Below are 24,020 nucleotides of genomic sequence, written 5' to 3'. Positions count from 1 at the left end.
ATCATTATTTTGTTTTATTTGACAATTTTTTGATACAATTGCAGTGGATGGGTTTCCGTAGGAGTTAAGTAGCCTATGACTCTGGGACTGCCGGCCTTGAAGAATACCTGCAAATCTTTGCATTCTTTCTTATCCTAATGTAATTAACTAATTTTACTTCAATTCTTTAAACTTAATTGCTTTCAGCAACATTCTTTTCAGAGACGGACGTTTTCCTATTTTTATATGCTGTGAACATTCGAAATCATTATCAAATTCCGCCACACCACATTGCCACACCGCCAAATAAAAAAAAAATGCAAATTTACATGAAGCAATTGCGTCTCGTTGGCATTTGGCAATGCTGCAACTCCCAAAATGGCTGCTTCCAGAGTGAAAAACTCACGTGACAGAAGACCGCGTTTTGGTAAATTCGTTTTATTTTCTTCTGCTATGTTTTATTTTCTTTCTCTTCTACTAGTGTTTGTTAAAAGCCTTTATTACGTTTATGTTGATTTGAAAGAAATTGTTATTCAACAACTTGCTGGTGTAGACAAATTTCGTTTAAATTATGCTTAGATTATCGTTTAATTATTTTTTTAATGGGATTGTGATTTTGGCATGCTTAGTGTGTAAGCCTGTAGGGCTAGGGCCTTAAAATTAAATAAGTCGTCTCTTGTTTGAAACTCTGTGGAATATCAGGTTTTCAATAATTTGATTAAACTGTTGCTTCTGAAAACACAATCTATTGTAGGTTTGTTGACAAGCAGCGCCATAACATAGCCTACAATTTATACTTGTCAGCCAATTTTATTTGACCATGTGGCCTGAAACTGCTGTAATTTTCCCAAAATGCTGTCTATCTGCATGCTTCATCTGATGAAGAAACTTCAGAACAATACGGTAAAAGTAATTATGTTGGTCAACTGTTTAACCCTAAGGTTACACATTTAGTTTTATTGAATCTTAATTTCTATAAACAGCCTGGTGAAATCTGAGCTTATTTATTGCAATCCAAAGTATCCATGGATTTCTTGCAGCCAGCTGGCGAAAGGTGTTTCTCTTACAGGCTTGCTACCTGTACCGGTTGTGGCTTTTGTCACATGCTGAAACACTTCAGAACAATATGAAGTAATCAAGGTAATAACCTTTACTAAAGTAAGGCTATACATTTACTTTGTTGATGACAAGCTGTTTGCTTTATATCTTTTGAGTTTTGACTTTTCAGTTTAGACTGTTTTAAAGCTTGCCTAATGTGACTCCTGTGTAATTTTTGTAAAAGTAATTAGAGATTGCTTAGTTTTAATATGCTTCTGTCATTTTGTCAAGTCGGGCAGTGTCTCCCCCTGCTCGACTGGCAGCAGTTTGTACCGAACGGTCTGTTTAATAAACCAATTTATATAATATTGTTGGTTTTTATTTTGATAATGTCCATTTATATAAATAATAATAAACTTTTAAATGGTAATATGTATTATTATATCAATATTTATTTATGAAAAGGACCATCCGGAACAAACTGCTTCTAGTCGAGCAGGGGGAGACACTGCCCGACTGACACGACCAGGGAGATTACCCGGCCATGGTTAAGAGAAACCGGAAAAAGAGCGAAGAGAGCTGAGGAGCAGTTATTATGGGAGCAGTGTGTCATAGTAGGCTTCCGGCTTAGACTCATGACCCTCCAACTGTCCAACAGATTTCATCGAATCATGCGCCTTACAAGTCCCCGTTCGACCAAACATCTCCCTTCCTCCTGGTTGTCGCAGCGAGTGAGTGACCACCGGCGGGCGTTGGTTAGTGGTTATTTAGGGAAACGGGGCCACTGAAGAAGGGAGCCCAGATTATGCACTTGTAATTTATATACATAATTTATTGATCAATCTTGAATTCAGCAACGTCTTCTTGATTTCACCGGTGGAGCAAGTCTAAGGAACGGCGGCAAACAAACTGAAATGAAAACGGAGATATTAACTAAAAGTCAGTAATTAAAGCAGACTGTACATCAAGCATTACCTCAACGGCGATACAGGTAGCAAGAGACGACATAACGGCTGCCGATAAAATAAGCCCGACAGCCATCAGGCAACATCGACTATTTTTCACAACACTGCATATACTGCATGGACACCAACATAGGCAAATGACCCATTAGAGTATGATGTTCAACTGCAAGTCTGCACAAGCTACATTTCAGCGCATCTCTCAACTGGAAAAGGACCGCAAAACCACTGCACCCCATACAGAAACACCGCAAACAGCTCAAACATAAAACTGGCCATGAAATCTGCAAAGCAATACCACAATAAAAATTTGAATTGTAAAAAATTACCAATAATGATTTACTTGAAATGTACACTGAACTAGAGAAAAAGAAATCAAGAAGATGATCAAAGATCGTAAAGATTTCACTTCACCTTTTCAAAAAGCAAGGGAATTTCTGTTATGTTTCATCAACAAAAGTTAACTATTTAGAAGCAGAAAATAAGATGTCACTTGTCTTCAATGTCAAGAACTAAATGCTAACCTACTTTGCCACCTAGTCGACAAAATTTTACACACTTACGACAAGTGACAGATTTCTTACGATAAACTAACGACTGAACGGTCCATAGTTCGAACGACACCAACACCACAGTCTGCATGCAACAGCTCACTAAGCAATCTATAAGAATTACTTTTTAAAAGGAATCAACAGTGGGCAAGCTTTATAAACAGTCTTAACTGTAGAAGAGCTAGTAATCAACAAATTTAATGTAAAAAAGTAGCTTTGTAGCTTTGTAGTAAAAGTAAGTAGCTTTACTGTAAAAAAGTTGATCAATTTAATTACTTTAAATTGTTTGGAAGTGCTTCTGCATGTGACGAACGCTACAAACAGAACAGGTAGCAAGCCTGCAAGAAGAACACCTTTCGCCAGCTGGCTGCAACAAATCGCAATGCACAGCACATTGGACTGCAATGAAGAAGCTCAGACTTCACCATGCTGTTAATAGAAAAGTAAAAACTATTATTATCAGAAACAAGGTCATCAAATAAATAAATGTGAAACCTTAGCGTTACACATGATCACTTTTACTGTTGTGAAGTATTTCTACATGGGACGAAACGCACAGCCAAGGGGTCCGCAACTCAAATTTACTTTTTATTTTTTTTCCTTTTTCCTTGCTTTATTTTTCCTTTTTTACTTTTGAGATAGGCTTTCCTTCAAGCGAAAATAAAAGGGTAGGGAGGGGATGGGGAGGAGGGGGGGTTCGTTCGCGCGCGCCCTTCTTTTAGCACGTAAAGTAAATTTCCTTTTTTTTTCCTTTTTTCACTTTTTTTTGCTTTTTTACCTTTTTTATTGTAGTAAATTTGAGTTGCGGACCCCTTGCGCACAGCCGGTACGTGCAGCAATAGACGACATTTTGGGAGTTTCAGGCCACTTGATCAGATGGAATCGTCAAGCATAAATTGTAGGCTATGTTATCTGCAAATGTACCACTCAAAATATGTACATTTAATAGTCTCAAATGAATACAAACAGGAGTTACCAATTTTTTTGACGAATATTGTAATGTCAGGGAAAATAAGTTGAGTAGGTTGAGTTGACTTGGGTCGCCGAGGCTGTCAGACTGTCAGCAGCCATCTTGAAACTAACGCGCAAGGCGCAACATTGCCATTTTCAGTTTTGCAATTAAAAATGTTAAATTCTTAAATAAAGCTATGCATAAAGTGTGCTTCAAGACCTTTTATAATGCGTTCTCTAAAACCGAATCATTCCTTTTCTTCTTTACTTCTTTGATCTTTTACATTATGCCCTTTTATTATGTTGGCTTGAATAGCCCTCTATTGAGAACAATATGAACCAGCCTCGCCTCGCCATCTGTTGGGAAAAATACCAACACACTAATAATATCTCTACACATCCTTTGGGTATGTAACTATATAAAAAAAGAATAACCAAATGATTTTTCAGTTAGACAAATTGGTGTCACCATAGAAAAATAGAAAAACGAAAATTTCAACCGTTCTACCATATCCGCTCTCATGGCAACAGAAAAACAATCGACGATGGGGAAAAAAAACGGGAAAGACCAAAGGTCGCGAGATTCGTGTCACGACAAGTTGACAGTCAAAACGAAGCTTGTATTACAGTCATCGGGACAAATAATAAACAGCAACTCATTTTTAATCAACATGGTACAGGCAAGCCAAAAAAAACACATAAAAGTTGATCGTACAATCGCATGTATTTACAAGTGTGATATTATATCATTCAGCTAGCGCTAGACTTGACGAAACCAATTTTTTTAAATGTCATGATTATTTATACATTTAGACGATTTCAACTATATTCATAACGAAATCTATCAAATACAGACTATATGACACAAACACTGAAGATGCCAATAGCAACACAAATATCAAACGTCTTTTTTTTAATTAACTTTTCTTTTTCATGTTCAAATCCGTCCAACACCACTTGCGTATATTAAGGTGGGCGGACCAACGTCAATATGTATAGTACTGAAGAAGACATTACATTGACTTATATTGTGTTAAAAGAAAAAAGGGAAAAACTAACCCAATTATCTTAGGTCGTGAGATTAAATTTCGTTTTGTATTTCTGACAGAATTTGGCCTCGTCTCGGCGGATGCGCAGCACTCGCTCCGCATTGGCCTGGTTGTAGACGCGCACGTAACTGTCCGAGTCGAGGAGGAGCCGGATCTCGTTACGTCGGAATTTTCTGTCCGTCTTGCCCATGATGATGTAGTCGGTGCCAGTCCGGAGATAAGGGGCTGGACAAGGGCAATCGGCCACCGGTTCAGCCCAGATGTATTCACGGTTCAAAATGGGGATCATGTTCTTGTAGGATTGAACCACCTGGATCTCGTAGCGCGTTTCTCCGTTAATCACCTCGTAGTTGAGCACTTTGCACCGCAAAACTGGAACGATCACGTCAAATCGCGAGAGAAAAATTCAAGAAACGGAATAAGAAAACTAAAAAAATTCAAATTTTAAAATTAAATTAAATTACCGAATTCACTGAGACAGAAATGCTTCTTGCCGTTGACCGTTTTCCAGCAGGATCCGTCGACGGAACACGGCGTCTGGTGGCTGGGTCCGTTGTTCGCTCCGCTCCTGACGGCTGACGAGGTTTTCGGATGCTTTTTGTGGATCAGTCCGAGATGGTGGCGCACCTCGTCGATGTTGTGAACTCCGTTGGCCGCTTTGCTCTTCTTGGAGCCCCTGGAACGGCCTTTTTTAGTCGGGGCGCTGGTAGTAGTCGTCCTGGGCGTAGTGGTGGTGGTGGTGGTTGTTGTTGCGAAGGAGCCGAAGAAAGGAATCATGAAACTGCCGTACGTCATTCGGGGTGGACTCCTGACTAAACTGGCGGCCGTCGGCTGCGGCTCGTACTGATCCCAATCGCTCAAATCCGTTTCGCCCGTCTCGTTGTGATGCCGGAAAGCCACGGGCGCCGCCGGAGTCGTTGTGGTAATTGGCCTGGCCGTCGTTGTTGTTGTCACCCTCGATGTAGATATCCGTCGGGTGGTCGTGCTGGGTCGGCTGGTGGTCGGGGCCACGGTGGGTCGGGCCGAGACCACCCGCTGGGCATCCGAAGCGAAAGCGTCCACCGTCATCCGATAAAGTTGAGCTTGACGTGGCATCCAGTATTCGTAATAAATGGCCGGATCTTTCTCCCTCACCAGAACCTGTTGAATAAAAATTTCGTAACGAATACGACACACATGATCCAGTAAGATTCTTTTTAGACGATTAGCATAATCATTCGATTCCCAGAAAAAAGTAGCCCGATCATTTTATACGATCGTCTCCCTAGGAAATCAGAAGCTAGCTACACATTATTATGGTCGGCCGCGTTCCACTTGATCGTTGTCAACGCCAGGGCAATCTAAGCTCTAATCTATTCGTGATCACGTCCTTGTCGTTGGCTCACGACTTGATGAAGGCAGCCAGCATCAGCCAATAGAGCGGAAATAAGCAGCCAGTCAGTCGGAGAAATAAATAAAAAGAAAAAAAATATTTGACGACTGATATAATAACGACTCATCCGGCTCTTGATCGATGAATCACGCGTCCCTCATGATCAAAAGAAAAGTCAAATAGAAAAAAAAAAAAAATGGGTCCCCATGTCCCCTATGTGATCATTGATCGGCTTCAATGACTTGCTGAGATCTGTGAAGGCCTTTTTCTATTGAAGCCGGGCCACATTGCTGTGTGCCCGGCAGCAGCTGTCATTATACGGGCGATGAGCAAGTCGGGATCGGTAATGCTCACTACGCCAGAAGAGTCACGCGTCATTGAATACGCGATCCGGCAGCAGCTTATTATACACTCGGCCGTCTACTATTTATCTGATAGAGGAAGAGAGGGCTACGGCTATTTAGAGGGATAAATAGGAGAAGCTAGATAACCGGAGGGCATCCAGCTCAGAGAGCCTGTCGAGCGAAAGAGAGAAGGAGAGATTTCGAGTCGGGCCGGCCATGGAACACGGGCATACCATGACGATGAGATCTTGTTGCAATGGCCCACGACTGTGCACAACTTCCGAGTCTTTGACGCGTTCGTAATGGAAAGCCACTCCCGACGTTTCGTAACGGCCCGGCCAGTCGACGATCCAGTTGCCGTTCAGGAAATATCTTTCACGTTCGTCCATCAATGCTGTAACGGAATTTAAAGAAACACATCATTTTGTAAATTAGACGCCGTCATTTCAATAAATTATCGTAATTAAATGTTACCGAGGTAATTGCTGCTGTTGTCCGTCAAGCGGACGTGAGTGGCACCTCGAGGTATGCGGACCACCGGACTGTATCCATAAGTTTCCGTCACTACGAAAAGGAAAAATGAAAAATATTTTAAAAATATAATTAACTCGTCGTTTGTTGTTGAAACATTTCCGGAAGAAAATATCTTCCGCATCTGTAAGGTGTTTTTTTTTTCTTTACGGATGTATCCAGATAGCCCAAATAATAATAATAACGTATATACTTCGTTGAGGGCTGCGTGTCTTGAGGGGCATGTCGGCATTCTGAGGGAAGGCGACGGCGGCTACTCTCTGGCACGTGCCGTTGTTCCCGCCGCAGACGTGGCACATGTCTCGCTTGGCCGGAGACCCCACCCGTCCGTCACAGCCTACCGCCTATATTTATACACAAGGGAGAGAGAAAAAGAGAAAGAGAGAGAAAAGATGTACAAGATAATCATCAGTAGAGCGAGACAGTTTTATCGCCACCCCGAGGACGGCTCTATTTTTCTCCCTCTCACACACACAAAACACGACACACACACACACGCTCGACAACTTATAGACACCTATAGTTTTATATATATACGTGTCCGTTTGTGTGTAATAATAATATATGGCATGGTCATTTAATTGCATAATATTATGGACAGCTGGACATCAAGACAGAGAGGTGTGGTCTCTCCTTTTCTTTCTATCTTTTTAGTTTAAGGATTCGAACTGCATAAAAGCTCTTTACACGAGCTTTCGGGGGGATATTTTATTGTCGTTTTATTGCTCAGATGGTTATTTAAGATTAGCCGCTTTTTCTTTTTTAGTTTTTTTTTTTTTTTCCTCCCCATCACGCCCAATCTGATTTAGACTTACGAGACACCGGCCGTTGATGCAGAACTCTTTGTATGGATTTTCGGGATCGATGGTGCAGCGCGTGCCGTCCAAAACTTTGCCAAACGAGTAGACCAATCCGTTGGGCTTGTTGCCCGCCCGACAGCTTAACTCGCACTGATTCGCTCCTGCAATCCAAATGGAAATGGTTATTCGATCAAATTCATCATGGCGTGGTGTTTATATAAAATAAGGGGAACTGCCGGTTCTGTGGCGGCCTGTCTCTCTTGATCACATAATTTACAGTTACACTTTGCTTTGCTTTTAGTGTTTAAAAGTTGAAACGTTTTTTGAATTAGGTTTGTTGTCAAATCATTCCATGCTGTTCCCCCTAAGAGATCAGAATGTTTACAATTACAAGCAAGAATGTGTTTTCTAGTTTGCAAAGTAAACTGAATGAACAAGGTTTAATATAAGCTTGCAAGAAAAGATGAGAAGTTTTAATATCAACATGATTGTTTTTCACATAAACTTGTGATTTTCCTGCAGGAACATTGCAGGGATTGATTTTCACACAAACAACCAATGTTTGTTTCACAATTACATTGAATGATTTACAGATTCAAAAATGTTTAAACTCCAATCTCTAACAGCAAAGAACAAATAGCAAATTTTGTGTTTACCAAGTTCTCACATTTCAACACAATCACTTTCCAGATAGATAGTAAACATAGATGTGCTTCAACAATACATTTCAAATCATTTCTAATGATAATATAATTTCGAATAGTATCATTCCCTTTTTTGTTTGTAACCTTAAACTTCGTCTCATTTTTGAAATACTAAACAAAAGCAGACGACACTTTTCTTAGAAATCGATAGAAACCATTTTTGTAAACTATTGACCCACTCCCATCCAACCCGTTCAAAACCGATAAAAAAGCATCAGGGGGGAGATTATTTGAAGGGAATAAAATTTGACCCGGCCTATATTAAGTAGTAGACGTACCCATTTGATATGGAGTCCAAGTAGCGACGTAATGGCCGCGAATGGTCCGGTTATTGTAGAGCGAGCATTGAAAGAGCCGGAAATCTTCCGGATGTCCGGCCGCTGCCGTCGAGCACGACTGCGGATTGCACGATGAATATTCCGACGATTCGCCGATGCATTGCTGGTAACTCGACCGGATTCCCGATCCTTCCGAAACCCTTTTTGTCGCCAAAATAATAATAATAAAATTTGTATTATTCCCCTCCCCAGTGTGGTGATGATGATGATGATGACATTTTGCATATCCTGTTGTATTGTACGAGATGACGTCAGATAATAAATAATTAAATACCTGGCGTATTCGACGCGACAGGTGCGGTGTCTGGCGGTGATTCCTCCGCCGCAAGTGCGACTGCACGGCGACCAGGCGGACCAGGGGCTCCAGACGTGCACCAAGCGACGCCGGGTCGTGCCGGCCATGGCCGCCGCGTAGTCGTTGGAATGCAGCAGAGTCACGTGACCACCCGAGGAGCGGTAAATACTTTTGAAAGGAGTCGAGGCCCTGCTGCTGCTGCTGCTGCTGCTAGTCCCTGGGCTATGACTACTGCTGCTGCTGCTGCTGGCAGAAGAAGAAGATGATGAAGCACCACCAGCACTGCTGCCAACAGCAGCAGACACAACGGCGGAATCGTGATGTTGTTGTGGCTGTTGTTGTTGTTGTTGCTGGGAGCGTCGCTGCATCAGCGGAGCCGAGGCTTCGGTAGCGGCCATGTAACGCGCATACGCCGCCGCATCGTCCGTGTCGTCTTCCAGGGCGTCGTGACCCTTTTTAAAAAGAAAAGAAATATTAATAAATTATAGATTAGTTGGAAACAAACAATTCTATATCGACTTGTGACTCCCCAGTAGTCTGCAGTGTCAGCCACTGCATAATAGAAAGAAAATACGGCTGCTGTCGTGGAATTATAAATTATTTTTTTAATATTAGACTGCAGACACACACACACACACAAAAAAGGAGTTAATAATAAACATACAGCGCCCAGCCGCCCACCACCCGCCCGCTATAAACCGGTTCGTTTTTTTTTCCTTTTTTTAAATATTATTATTACAAGGCGCGGTAAATTAAATGCATAGCGCTGGCGAGGCCCCTACTAGACACACAAATATTCGATGCGATCACGATGTGTATAAGATTTATAATCGAAGGGGCTGAATGAAGAAGAAGAAAAAAAAGGTGAATCGTCACGCCTTCAGTCACGAGAAACATCAGGCCCCCCGAAAGCCAAATGACCCGCCCTTTTTCACGATGGCATGGAGTACCGAGGACCGCACAAAAATGCAGCACGCGTGAATAAGCCCCGCGAGAGAAGATGGCGGTGAAGGGCTTATCTGGCGATGAGATCCGACAACATGGAAGACAAAAAAAAGGAAAAAAAGAATCAACCAAACTCAAACAAAACGAAAAAGAAGAAGAAAAACAGGTTCAATGAGCTGTTAACAATTTCCCTATCTATCTCTCTCTCTCTCTCTTTCTGTTCTACACGGGGAGAGAAGAGAACAACAACACGATTGGATACGCACACATGTCGTGCAGAAAAAGCGTGTCACGCAAAGTTGTTCCACAACAAACTTTTTCGGTTATAAGCCCCCGCAGCATCGCCAAAAAAAATACAACAAGGGAATTGATATCAAAACAAGAGAAAAGATTTGATAACATTGTCGTTATTTTAATAAAAAAAGAACCCGCCGATGTTTATCAAAAGAATAAACATCTAATAATCTTTACCGGGTGGAGTCGTGTATATTTAGACAAGGATAGAATATTATGTCCACCACGAAAATGTCTGTCGTGTCGTGAGAATGGCGTTACATTCGCTTGTCTGTCCCCTCCCCCCTTTAGCTCAGTGTCGTCACGTCACAATAAAAACGGAATGTCTATTGCTAAACGAGAGATGGCTAGATGCCCCCCGGGCGGACATTCTTTTCTTTTTGGCCGGATAAATTACATTCGGGAATTTAACTCGGTTGTTGTTGTTGTTGTTGTTGCGAAAGGAATGTTAATGTTATTTTTTCCTCTCCAAGGAGAAATATCAAAAAAATGTTTAAATACTAAACCGAGCGAGTGTTGTGTACACTATACACACCAGAGCAGTTATATAGTGTGGCAGGACGCTAGTATAAACAGGGAGCAGACACACACACACACAGAGAGAAACGCGGGGTCTCGATTTCTATTCCCGTCATATCGACTAGTGTATACCGCCGCGACCGGCGTCCAAGTTGTCAGCGACGCCTTCATATTTGGGTTGGCCAGTCGCCGAGACCAACGAGGCGCATCGGCTAAAAAGAATTCGATGGGCAGGACCCATATGTATACCTTAGACACACACACGTAACGGATATATATGCGCACACATTAGGGCATCATCTCCGAAAAGGGTTGAACCACCCAAGGAGCGCTGGATGGATATTTATTTTTTTAAAGATTTTTTCCTCCCTCCAGCCATTTGTGGCAGCTGGAGAAGCTGGAAGAGCTTTTCGTGATTGATTCCGCCCCATTAGGTTTATTGATTCGTGAAAAATGTGAGAGAGAGGCAGCAGATATATTTGTTTTCTTTTGGCCGTTAATTCAACTGGTGAAATGCATCCGAAGCGCAGGTGTTGTGTGAGTTTCATATTTTTCATCTTCTCCTGAATATTTAAAAAGAAAATTGTGTGTGTACCTTGGCTTTGAGAGCGGAGTTGCTGCCAGAGGCGTCGATCCTTGGCACCAATAGAAGGAGGAGGGCGGTGAGGACGGCCGACGTCCAGACGGGCGGCCCCATCATCATTTCTTCTTTCAAATGTTGTTCTTGGATCCTCCGCACACTAGACAACTGACGATCGCCAAACAAATCAAATTGTCCAGTAGGGAAGAAGAAAAGCACCGAGCGCACAACAACACGCGGGGGGGAAAAGTCCGAAAAACTGCCAAGTTGTTGTATCCTGGGATGTATGTATGTACACAGCAGCAGACGAAAGATGATCTCTATCGGCGCTCCAAAAGTCTAAATGAGAAAATATGTTGAAGACATTAGTGGGGAAAAATATCAGTTACCACTTTTGAAAATTCTAAACAGATGGTCTTACGGAATATAGTAAAAGGGGGGAAATACTAAGACCATCCGGTAACGTTTAAATAAACTAGTGGGGGGTTGAAACTGGCCCGTTGAAACAACATAACCAAATAGCTGGCGCGGAATAAATCAATTGGCTTTTGTGGAAAGAAGAGTTCAACGAAGCGAATCCAATTTCATCCTTTCACCTATTTGATGTTTGTAATAATAATACGGCGCGCGGGAGATTTGAAAATGTCTATCGGCACTCGTTTTGATTTTCTCCATCGAGGATGTTATTACATAAGCAAATGTAATACTAACAAGAATTTCCGTATAGACGTCTGATCTCTCTCGAGTTATTTCGAGAGTTATTTCACATTTTCCCCTGCTGGCTGATATTCTATTGAATTCTCTCGACGGAAATTCGATATTAAATATATACTACACACACGAGTCGGGAAGAGTTGATTTCTTATACGTTTTGTTCCTCCAAGACCTTAGGGCGGGTTTTTTAAAATAAAATAAAAAGAAGAAAAAGAAAAAAAAAAACAATTCAGTCGTAAATCATTTTGGCCCCAGCGCGTTTCGCTATAAATATGACGTTCGCCTGAACTGTAGTATATAGGAGTAGAAGCGAGCGGAGCGGTGTGAACGACACGTCAACAGGCGCATTTTTTCCCCCCTTTATTTTTATATTCTACTACACATACCCTGTTATTTTGTGTAGAGTTGGGAGGAAATATGCGCGCCGATTATTTACGAGCAGAGTCATCACCGAGAGAGAGAGAGAGAGAAACCGAGCGGCGCTGCACAGTCGTTACATAACAACACGTCGTTACACGGTGCCCCGTTTAAGTCCCATGAAGGAAAGAAAAGAAAAAAAAGGAGGAAAAAAAAGTTCAATAAAAATGGCTGGACATAAAAGAGAGTAGTCTGGGATATTTCCTTTTTTTCTCTTTCTTTTGTGTGTGTGGATCTATTTCTGGTTGTCGGGGGGTTATATATCCTTTTGCAGGCTGTCTTCCAAAGTAATGTTACACATCTATACTCTAGTAAAAAAAAAAAGGACGGGGGCAAAAGAAAAAAGAAGAAAATGTATAAGAAGAAAAGAGCTCTGACATGATTGAGAGTTGGATTTGATGACACATCCCAACAGGCAATCAACTCTACTTCTCTTAGGAATTCTCTCGCTCTTCTCTCTCTCCGGCAGCTTCCTTCTTTTCTTTCCAACTCGTATAGACTCTTTTTGATATTTATACACAGACACATATTCCTCTGGTTCACTTTTGATGGCTTTATCTTTTTGACTTGTTCTCCCTCTTCTTCTTCTTTTTGCCCCATTCTCGGGAAAAATGCTTTTGCTGGGCTCTGTTTGAACGCCAAGATAGCGAGAGCTACAGAGAGAGAGTGTGTATTTTTGGGCGGTTTTTACTTCTCTTCATTTCCGAATGGAGATATAACCTTTCTTAGATATTTTCTTCTTTTTCGGATTTCCTTTGAGAAATAATAGAGAGAGAGAGAGGCCTACGCTCGTAAAAGAAACTTGCGTGTGTACGTGGAAAGGTTGACAACTAAATTTTTTTTTTGTTAGGGGAGGAAACTTTTGCGTTGAGATGTTTCCAGCAGACGAAGAAATAAGTTAAAAGTCTATAGAGGGGGGTATAATAATGATAATAATTTGGGTATTTATGTGTCGGTAGAATATTCTTCTTTTTCTTCCCCCCCCCCCCCGGTCGCCTATAAATAAAGTTTGGGCACTCACCGCCGCAGTCAAGAAAAGTCAACCCCCCTTTGCTGCAATCACATTCGAAAATTTGAATAAAAGCGCGCGCTCGTCATTTGAATAATGAATCGATTCCAATGTGTGGCGCGTCTAGAGGCCCCAAGTAACACAACAGTCCACAGGCCACAGCAATATGGAGTCAAGGGGGTTGGAAAAAATTTATGGAAAATCCAATCATTCAAATAAATAACCCTTTCGATTTAAAATATAAAATAAAAATCTCTCTCGGTATTTATCTGGGAAAACTCTTCAAATCTTTACAAATAACCAAACAATGTCATCGATTTTTGTTGTTTTTAAAAACTTCACTCCCACACTAATAAACAACCCGATTTTTATTTTAAAAAGGGGAAACGAGAAAATAACAAAAAGGGCTTTTTTTGATTGTCTAGACTTCTGGGCAACATCATTCAAGAATAAAAGAGAAAAAAAGAACCAAATTATAATGAACGGAGAGAGACCGCGCGGATAGAGAAGAGAAAAAAGCCGGGACCCATAGGGACGTAGGGACGGGCATCCATACCCAAAAGGACCGTATAATAAAGCTGATAATGAAGGCCCGTAATGATGGTCATAATCGTCTTAGACTCGGGAGATGGAAGGAAGGATCTCTCCTACATCTACACAGCGAGAGAGAGATAGGAAGAAAAGAAGAGTCTCTTGTTCCAACTTTCCCAAAAATCGTTTTTGTCGTTTTTGAACAAAATGGAAAAAATAAGAAAGAAAGAAAACGGGGGAGAAAGAATTTTGTTAAAAAAATCTCATGAATAATAGACGGAGAAATATTTTTACTCCAGGGGAGAGAGAGAGATGAATATCATCCGGCCAGATAGAACCATCCGATATTAAGTTGTACCAAGAAAAAATGAAAATAAAATCTTCTACGTGTTGAATCGGAAATATAACCATGTCAATACTTCGTTATTATATTTAAAAAAAGAGTTGTGTGTGTATACACCCTGAAACATTTTCTAGCTTTCACGCAGTGTGATGTTATAGAAAAAATGTTGTGACGGTGCGTCTTTGGCAAGACAAACTTTTTTTTTTACAATGAATGGAGAGAGATCTCGACGACCTTTTTCTTTTCCCAGTCGGTTGTTGTTGTATATGGCGGGACTCGGGGTTTTTATGATATTGTTCTCTCTCTCTCTCTCTCTCTCTCTGGCGATGTGTCTCGAGTGTTTGGACCCAAACTCTTGTCCAAACATTGGGCCGGGTTTTTTTCTTTAGTTGAGGGTCCTCATCTTGTATAGCCTGGGCTATATGGGGCGCAATGAAAAGAGTCGAATGCAAGATGCCACACCAACAACACACACACAGAGAGAGAGAGACGCCCAGGCTCATAACACACGGGAGATTTTTCTTTTTTCTTCTTTCTTATTTTCATTTGGAGTGAAAACAGCCGGTCAGGGGGAGGACCAGAAAAAACAATCTTTACCGCCACCAGAAAATAAAAACTTTTTTCTTCGTGGAGAATACACACACACACACATATATAAAGTCGAAAGAACAACAACAACAACAGCAGGGGAAGGAGCAGGATAACGTAAATTGTTTTGTATATAGAATATCTAGAACTGACAGTGTGCTGCTGCTGCTGCTGCTCCTGGAAGTTCCTCTTCTCTTTTTTCCAGGGGTATATAGGCAGCGGCGGGGGGTTTGGAGATGAGAAACAAATGCCGTCCGAAATGAGGGCCGACCCCCAGCACTACACAATGTGTATTATATCGCCACCGACTTTCTGTGTTATTCTTGACGTATATAACGTGTAACCAGCCACAAGAGAAAAATGGAAACAATAGCTCCAACCCCCGTCAACCCTATCCATCTACTTCTATTCAGTTTGAGCAGCAGCAGCAGCAGCCACACACAAATAAAACAACAAATCCCCTTTGGTATGTGTGTGCTCTCAACTCCGTTTAAGATTTGTGTCTTCTTCTTCTTGTTCTTCTTATTCCTTTCAAATCGTCTACCACGACCGCCATCATCACACGAACAAAAAAAAAAGCCCAAACGAACAAAAGGGGGTGCGCCGCTTTCCGTGAACCGTGAAGTCACGCAACACCTGGAATGTGTTTCCCCTCAACTCTCTCTCTCCAGCAGCAGTTCATGTTATATAGTCAACTACACACACATAATACAGTGCTGAAATTGCTGTTAAACTGGCCTACATAAAAAAATAAAAATCTACTGCGTTTAATGTCTGCCATTTGGTCAGCTGTGTGATATTAATACACCGCGCGCATATTTTTGTTTTAATGGCCATCCAATGTGGAAAATAAAATTTCGAAGAAGAAGAAGAAAAAAAGAAATAACATTTCCTAATCGTTGGCGGAGTCGGATGTCATCATCGTATTTATTAGAGGACCGCACAAGAAGTGGAAAAATAACTTTTTTATTTTTATTTTATTTTAAAAGGAAAAAAAAAGGGGGCTATACGCTTACACGTAGTATCGCGTGACATCATCGTCGGATAGGCTCCTTGTTCGCCCATGCAAACATGCATAGGAGGAGAACGTGTGTAATAAACACAGAATCTATACTATACAGTATGCTGGCTGGCCCGTCTACATACTACTATAATATCCTGACGGGATAGTTATTGGACTCTGGCGCTTGTGGTACAGCGATCGCCTATCTCGGATTATTCTTCGAGCGAACCTGATTTGAAATGTGAATCCACATAGCGTCGAAGAAGAAGAAAAAAATTTATTTTTTTCCCGCGCGTTTGAATTTATTATTAGACGTCAAAAAATGAAAAAGAACCAAAAGGGAGTTCGGTGCTGCTGGGGATGATAGCGTGACTGTAGTTAAACGTTCTAACGAACTCGTTCCTCACTGCTCACCGGTTCGAGTTAACTCTTTTCTTCGATAAACAAATGCAACTGATTGCCAATCAAGTTGTATAGCCATTTGATTAAATATTCAAATCTCCCAATTTCTGGCTGCCCACAATTTCATCCGTTCTCCTTTGATTTTTTTACGACTGGAAAAAAAGAAATAAAAAGTGGCCTAAGAAGAAAAATAGGGAATCAAAAATATGGGCCACACGACCGGGTTTGAGACTATTAAAAACCTGATCGGTCTCACGCCGAGCGTTTTTCTCGCTCGACCAGCTCAGCACCAGCAGCAGCAGCAGCAGCGATTCGATCCGATTTCCATCCATTCCGGAACAGATGAGGCCCGCTGGCTCGTGTTGTATAACAGCCAACGCCAGCAGTTTCCCCCCTTACGATTAGCTTTCCTTCTATATTATTCAGATATAAATCTATCACGTAGAGAGATTTGCGTCATTCTCTCATATAAAAGATGACGATGCAGCAGCAGCACAAGTAATGACTCACACGAATCTTGCCAGAGAGAGAGAGAGAGTTGCGGAGCTGATTATTAATTCTATGGATTCGATGGCTCGGGATAAATAGAAAATGGAGATCCAATCAAAATCGGGCGCCATTTTGAATTGGAGAAAAAAAAAAGGCGAATGAATATTTAAAAAAATAAAAAAATAATTTTCCAGCCTGTTTAATCAATCTCGTCTCGACGTCGTCTTTCTATACACACACGCACGCCTCCTGTTTGACTAAAAATGGTGACGCTGTCCGCTGGAAATAAATGTGCATCGCTTTATAGATTGTCTACAGCCTACATCTATCGCCATACACAAGAAAAGAAGAGAGCCATTTATTCCTTGTTGCTTATATATATATAGATTTGTGGGAATAAAAGGATCTCTAGACCGTACAAGGTTTTAGATCTACATAGGTAGTAGAATCACGTCCGAAATTTGGTTTTTTTTTTCAAAGCCGGACCGCATTATTCTCCTGTGCTGTTTTCGGGGGTCTCTCTCTCTCTTTTATTTGATTTCAAAAGAATAAAAAGGGGGAAATAATACTGACAGATTCTCTTGGCGCAGTGACAATCCTTTCTCTTACATATACACACCAGTCGCCTATTGTATAACAGACATAGCCATAGGAGACACACACAGACACTCGACGCTGTTGATAAATCACCAAAGCCCGACTGCCTTGTTTGGTATTGTGTATAGGTGGCCAGCGGGAATTCTTCAACAGGAAAAAACATCACATCACAGCTCTCACAGTTATATAGTGCCGTTCTATCCGAGCGCAGATAGTGCCTATTTATTTGGCCTATTGGAAAAGGTTAGACATCACCAAAAGGCGAAAAGAAAAGAAAAAAAATGTCGAGATATTATTCTCAAATAAGGAAAAAGAAGAAACAGTTTCTGATGGCATAGATCAAACAGTAGGGCTAGAGTTAATATCTATTGACTCAAAAATGATTCTACTCCTAATAAAGGAGAAGCGAATGACACAGCTCTTCTACACATTTGTGGGTTTCTCTTTCCTGTCCTGGGCGAAAAATAAAAAATACAAAAAAAAATTACAAAAAGGGAAAGAAATACACAACTCACGAGCTCCTTGATTACGTGAGATTCTCGGAAACAAAGGAGAATAAAAACGGGCTGATTCATCGCACGCCAGGAAAAAAAGAAAAAGAGAAATGTGGCATATGGCGAGAGAGAGACGACCGTGTACACACAGACAGGAAAAAAAAGCCCACGCAATTGTTTCCCCGGGGTGTAAATTCTTGCATCATTGAATTAAAAAAAAAAACAAAAAAAAACAACGACAAACGTAGTATGTGTTGCTGCTGTTTGATTGGCAGCTTTATAGCATGTGTGCTGTACACACGTAAGTATATATTTAAAAAAAAAAAGGGACTCACACATTCGGAATGATATATTATACACACGGGCGACGGGGGCACCGGCACTTGTTTGATTATCCTTATTTTCTTTCTCTCTGATGTTGCTATACGTTAACACACACAAACTAACACAGGGTTTTTCTTTATGAATAATTAAGTACAGCAGCAAAAGAAAAAGTCGACAGTGTCAATAAAAATACGAGTTTTTTCTTCTTTTGTTCCCGGTTAATTTTATTTGCTTATTGGAGCGAGCAGCGGGAACCCAAAAGTAAACTAATAAAGGAATATATTAAAAACAAAAAACAAGCTTTTCCATTAAAAGCTTTTGTGTTACTCACAAAGTCAAGTCGTCAACCCAATTTAGTTGATCTAAACTTTTTTTGGGTTTTTGTTATTCTTTTATTTCCTTGTTATATCATAGCCTTTGGATAGATTTTATAGACAGTTTTTTTCGTTTCTTTTCTTTTGCCTTTGTGTTGCGCATTGTATCCGATTAGATGGTTTGTCTGCTGGCGAAAAAATGAGAATAAGAAATAGGTCGTCGAAGGGCATCGCGGCAGACACACACAGGGGGGAACGAAGAAGAAGAAGGAGGCCCCCCTCCGGCACACACGGTTCGAAATGACCGCCAAAAAAAGAAATATAAGAAAATGGCTTCTATGTAGTATATACCCATTGTATGCAACTGCCTTGTTGTCATGAAAGTTCCTTTTCATCTACGCCAAAAAGAAGAAGAAAAAATTCCCTCGACTGTTGTTGTTGTTATTCTTCTTCTTCTTTCCTATAAGGTTCGAACGGGTACAAAGGAGAAAGGGAAATCTTTGATTCCAATCTGGCAAAGAAAGAAGAAGAATATCCATCAAGATGGGCTCCGGCTTATTACACAAGAGAATATATATAAGGGCCTATCGCTACTTTTTTCTTTTTTCTAATAATAATCAGACGGTATAATAGTTACATGTTATGTATATACTTTTAGAATATTTGCCCTGCAACGCCCAATTCAATCTCCGATGGATGAAAATCAAATCGATTTCTTATTTAACAAAAATCCCGTACCTTTTATGTTTCTTTTGTGTATCCGGACGAGAATCGATCGATTTTTCTCCTTTTGGTGTTGTTGTTGTTTTTCTCACGCACTCGGTTACGCCATCACAACATTTTGTCAAACTACAAAAACCGACAAATCACCGCCACACTTCCTATACTCCGGATGGATGGGAACAACAACAACAACAACAACAACAACAACAACTAGACGGACAAAAAAAAAGGAACAGTGTTGGTTGGGTCTTTTCTTATTTTATTTCGCTGCACATTGGAGATGGCGCGGATGATGGATGTCGCGGTGGCTGCGGTTGTGTGTGTGGAACAGGGCCGGCGGAGCAGCAGCAGCAGCAGCAGCGGCGGCGGCGCTGCTCCGCTGGATGCGCGCGGTCAAAAACGATCCATCATTTCCCTCCTCTACTCCCGCCCACCACCACCACCACCACCGTCTCTCCCATCCAACAAACTTTTTTCCTTATTTAAGAGCCCCGGAGCCCCCGTCTGTGCACATTGTGAGTATACAGCTCTCCAGGAAGAAGGAGAAGAAGAAGATGGTAAAACATATAAATAGCGAAAATATGATAAAAAGCGCACGGCGGGTCGCGATGGCAACATCGAGATTGCGCGCATTTCTTGATATCCGTTTGGGTTTGAAAAAAATATTTAAAAAAAAAAGAAAATGATAAAAACATTTCGCTTCAGAGAATTTAATGGAAAAAAAAGAAGAGAGCCTGCCTTGGTTGCTATCCGGACGGAGAAGGGGAAACCCTTCCGGCAATTTCCGAGAAATTTGAGACTTTTTTTTTTTCTCTCCATCGATCAAAGGTATGCACACAGACAAACATTTGGGAGCGAGAGAGAGAGAGAGGAATCTCTTTTGCGCGCGATGGATGTTTCGATTCCAATCGACAATTGAATTTCCTTCCAATCTCTACACTCTACACACGGGCGAGAGAAAAAAGAAAATCGTTCTCAACTTTGATTCCATTTCCCCCCTTCAGTTTTTGAAAAGAAAAAAGAAATAGAAAATATCTTGAAACCGGTCCTGACTGGCACGCACTGGCCGTTTCTCCCGTGTGTAATAATTCCGGATGGGAGTTTGTTTTTTTTTATCGCCGTTTCGCATCGCTCCGAGGGGTTGCATTAAGAGGATAGGAAAATACTACCGACGGGTTGAACCCCCCCTTTTCTTTAATATTCTTTAAAAAAAAATAGTTGTAGGGGTTGTTGGAAAAAAGAAATAAATTCTACAGGGGCCGTTTTGTTATCACGAATGAAACATCTCCATCTTGTGTTCACGCCAGGACCGGTTGGTTATTTTTCATTCTTCTCATGTCCAAACCACAAAATGAATAAATATGATAAAAGAAAGAAAGAAAAAATTAATATATAACGAAGAATCTTTGTGTGCTGCTCTCGCTCGTGCTTCGCCTTCATGTTTGTCCAGATTTAGAAAAAAAAAATGGGGAAGACAAACAAAACCAAAGTCAAATATTATACCCCCATAGAGCAGAGCAGTGGCTATGTGGCACGCCATTCTCTACACACACACACACAACTTATATTTATACATATATATATTCCTATATTGACATTCTTACACGGTGATAAGAGAGAAAGACAAGTGCTGAGCGTTCTTCCGAGTTTGTCTTTTTTTTTCGCCTGGCTCCATAAGTTACTATCTGGTGACGGATTCCGACAAGTTACTGACCCATCTTTTTCCTTTTTTCTTATTTCTTTTGAACTTATTTTCTTCCCTACCCTGGGCTCCCCTGGCATAGCACAATCCATTCAATCACGACGGATATGTGTAATAATAACAATAAGTGATGTGCCTATTATTATAGAACCTACGTATATATCCCAGTCTGTCTATTTATAAACCATCTCTCTCTCTCTCCCTTTGGAATGCTTTCAATCTAGACATCCCTCTGCGAGAGCTAGACAACAACCGGGCACACACCGGGTGAAATTGATCAAGTCGGACAGAATTGTCATTTGCATTACTCGAATGGGTGGAGAGAGAGACTTTTGATCCCGAAACTATGTCCCGCCCGCTTCTATATATCTCGACATTTTGTTCTCTCCGGCCAAACAATTCTACATGGCCTCAATCACAACAGACAAGTCACCAAAACGGAGCTCAGCTCGGGCCACCTGCTGTGCGTCCGTTCATCCAATACACCGTGAAAAAAAAGGAAAAAACGAAAGAAGAAGAGGCTCCAAGGTGACTTTCACGGAGCATTTGTCCGTCTCATAAAATAATAAAAAAAATAGTCTCAACCACCGTCCATCACATGATCCTTTCATAATGAGACGAGCTGCTACTGTGTGTGTGTACATGTAATAATAATGTAAAGAAAGGAGAGAGCCCAGCCCAGCCCAGCACAAAGTTCTAATAATGAGGTACTACACATAACAATAAATCGACGGTTCATTTACCGTCAACGAATTCCTTCCGGATTAGTTGCTGCTGCTGCTGCTGTCGCCGGACGGCGGAGCGTGATCGACGATGACGGAGGCAGCCCCAGCACCACGAATAATAACCGCTGGCCCAACAATAATGAATACAATCCCGTCGTTCATGGCGACCGCACCGCAATGGAGCTTATAGCTAGCTAGCTAGCCAGCCAGCCGGATCTCTCTCTCTAGTTCCTGCTGCTGCTGCTGGCCAAACTTAAATCAAAATGTTATTCTTCAGACTCTTCTTCTTCTTCTTTTTGGGTTAATACTCCGCTCGGCGCACTATTACGCCACACACACGCGGCCACTTTGAATGCGCACTAATAACACAGACACAGACACAGACACACACACAGCAGAGAGAGACACTCACACACACACACAGAATATAGAAGGACGGAAAAGAGCCACTCTGGCCGTTTTTTGTTTCTTATCTCTTTCTTGTCTTGAGTTGGAAACTTCTTCTTCTTCTTCTTTTTACCGAAAAAAGAAGAAAAAGTTAAAAGTGTCGGTGCGATAGAATAGCCGTCACGTGCTAGACGCTGTCCGTTTGGTTCCCGCCGATGTTGCCCAGCGACTGAAAGCCGACCGTCCGAAAGGTCCGCATGTCTTTGGGGGTCGAAAGGAAAGAAAAAGAAGAAGAAAATATAAAAAAGAAAAAGGGAATATAATCAACTCTCTGCTCTCTCTCTCTCTCTATGTGTGTGTGTGTCTATAGGGTGGTGCTGGTGGGATGGGATGGGTTGGTAGGTGGTGGAACAAGAGGTTCCTCCTTTCGACCTCCGAAAAATGAGAGGCCGCGGGAGTCCGTTTATGTAAAGCCATCTAGCGTTCGCAGGTAGAAACTTGTTTACCGCCAAAATTGAAAAATGAACGAAAGAATTACCCAAATGCAAAAAAATAACGAGGAGGTGTCGATATAGCAGCAGATGACTCTTGAATTGAACATACAATTTTTTAGAATTTTCTCACAGACAAAGTTGTGAGGTAGTACACAAAACAAGCCTGATCTCTGCAGTGACAAAACCCTGACTGAGATCAAACAAAAACGTCAAGAGAAAACCAAGTTCCAGTCAACGGCCTACCACCTAGCTCAGGAATAATCGTACTCCGTATCCATTTTTAATAAACGCCACCAAATAGAGAAAAACAAAAGGCACAGAGGAAATTTGTCCTACCTTTTAGCCAGGGAAGAACAGCCAGAGCCAGGCATCCATCTGCAAGTATACGTTCCATCCATCCGCTGAAAGGTTGAAAACACCAGCCGGGATTTAGGGAAACGGAAAAGGGTGTCCTCGTGAATACACCCTCATTCACATGGGCGTACACGAGGACACAGTTTTTTTCCAATCAAACTGGATGCTGTTTATCTAAATGACAAAAATACAAAATGGGTTACGAAAAAAAATATTTACAAAAACAACAAGTAAGGAAAAGTTTAAAATGAGACACTGGTTAAACCCTAGTTGTTAATCAACAGGATAATCTAAGGTTTACATAATACATTGCATTTATGCAAATCGTGAAAATCATGCATCAATAAAGCATCTGGCAGGTCAAAGGAACACAAATCATTGTCCTCGCAATGATGCTGAGATTGTTGCTTATGCCTATTTAATATCTTGTGATTACGATGGCTGGCTCAGGCATCAAATCTGCACAAAGGAAAAGGTTACAGTGCAAACATTCTGCCATACATCGTCAAAGGAGTTACCTTAATCAATGCTAATCAGGAACATTCCACAATTTGAGAACATGTTTAACTGTTCTAATTAAGCTCAAATAATCATTCCATTTGTATTCTTAATTATATTTACCTGCCAAACAGCATGGAGTCTTGTAGTGGAGAGCAAAAGAGCTTGGAGAGCCACGCCACGACGAGAAATCACACGTCCACATTTTTGTCATTTTATTTGATGTGCTATTTCTTCGTGCAGCCACGTACGTTTTCGTAAAAGTGAGAGTTCAGTCAGGTTGGTTAAGTTTTCTATATCTTTAAAAATATCTAGAGCATCTTCTCTTTTTCGTTTATCGAAACTTTAGCTTGCCTTTTGCAAATTGCATGCAGACGACACAATATTCTAATTAGCCATTCTTAGGTATCGATAGAAAATTAAAAATCGACCCTCGCTCCCCCTAATTAAATTCAAACCGTTCAAAAACGATAGCCAAGAGAGGGAATAATTTTAGATTTGATTATATATTTTCTGATCAAATTATACGACTGGATTCCAGCAGTGTATAGCCATCGCAATTGATTGAAGACGTGAGATGCCATCAAAGCGATTGTTAGTGGAATATTCAGCAGAACTTCTATGCATTGTTTAGCAGTGTGTGTAAAATGTAAATATACA

At 41.2% G+C, this 24,020-nt stretch overlaps 1 protein-coding gene and 2 long non-coding RNA genes across 7 annotated transcripts; 1 reads left to right on the top strand and 2 right to left on the bottom strand.

Annotated features, from left to right (window-relative positions):
• The first annotated feature begins 61 nt into the window (after positions 1-61).
• LOC124343902 lies at positions 62-1,303 on the top strand. Of its 2 annotated transcripts, XR_006919426.1 has the most exons (4): positions 62-139; positions 202-406; positions 734-882; positions 963-1,303. It is a non-coding gene; the product is annotated as an uncharacterized LOC124343902 (long non-coding RNA). The 2 variants fall into 2 exon arrangements; XR_006919425.1 differs by having other exon boundaries at positions 734-1,303.
• Positions 1,304-1,748: 445 nt separating this feature from the next.
• LOC124343872 lies at positions 1,749-3,091 on the bottom strand. The gene is made up of 3 exons (XR_006919387.1): positions 3,039-3,091; positions 2,807-2,959; positions 1,749-2,263 (listed from the first exon to the last, which is right to left on the bottom strand). It is a non-coding gene; the product is annotated as an uncharacterized LOC124343872 (long non-coding RNA).
• A 989-nt stretch (positions 3,092-4,080) lies between these two features.
• LOC124343603 (ADAMTS-like protein 5) lies at positions 4,081-23,723 on the bottom strand. Of its 4 annotated transcripts, none has more exons than XM_046796992.1 (12): positions 23,484-23,723; positions 22,845-23,036; positions 21,646-22,275; positions 11,268-11,591; positions 8,894-9,366; positions 8,560-8,759; positions 7,593-7,738; positions 6,968-7,121; positions 6,721-6,810; positions 6,480-6,640; positions 4,995-5,670; positions 4,081-4,902 (listed from the first exon to the last, which is right to left on the bottom strand). In XM_046796992.1, exons 4-12 carry the CDS (start codon positions 11,373-11,375, stop codon positions 4,550-4,552), a joined length of 2,361 nt encoding a protein of 786 aa, XP_046652948.1. In that variant the 5' UTR covers positions 11,376-11,591; positions 21,646-22,275; positions 22,845-23,036; positions 23,484-23,723; the 3' UTR covers positions 4,081-4,549. The 4 variants fall into 4 exon arrangements, with proteins under 4 accessions (XP_046652948.1, XP_046652951.1, XP_046652950.1 ...); XM_046796995.1 differs by having other exon boundaries at positions 6,971-7,121; XM_046796994.1 differs by lacking the exon at positions 21,646-22,275.
• Positions 23,724-24,020: the final 297 nt, after the last annotated feature.

This window comes from Daphnia pulicaria, chromosome 6 (assembly GCF_021234035.1).
Source record: "Daphnia pulicaria isolate SC F1-1A chromosome 6, SC_F0-13Bv2, whole genome shotgun sequence".
Lineage (NCBI taxonomy): Eukaryota > Metazoa > Arthropoda > Branchiopoda > Diplostraca > Daphniidae > Daphnia > Daphnia pulicaria.
Note: the sequence above shows the minus strand (reverse complement) of the source record. Positions and strands in the feature narration are given on the sequence as shown.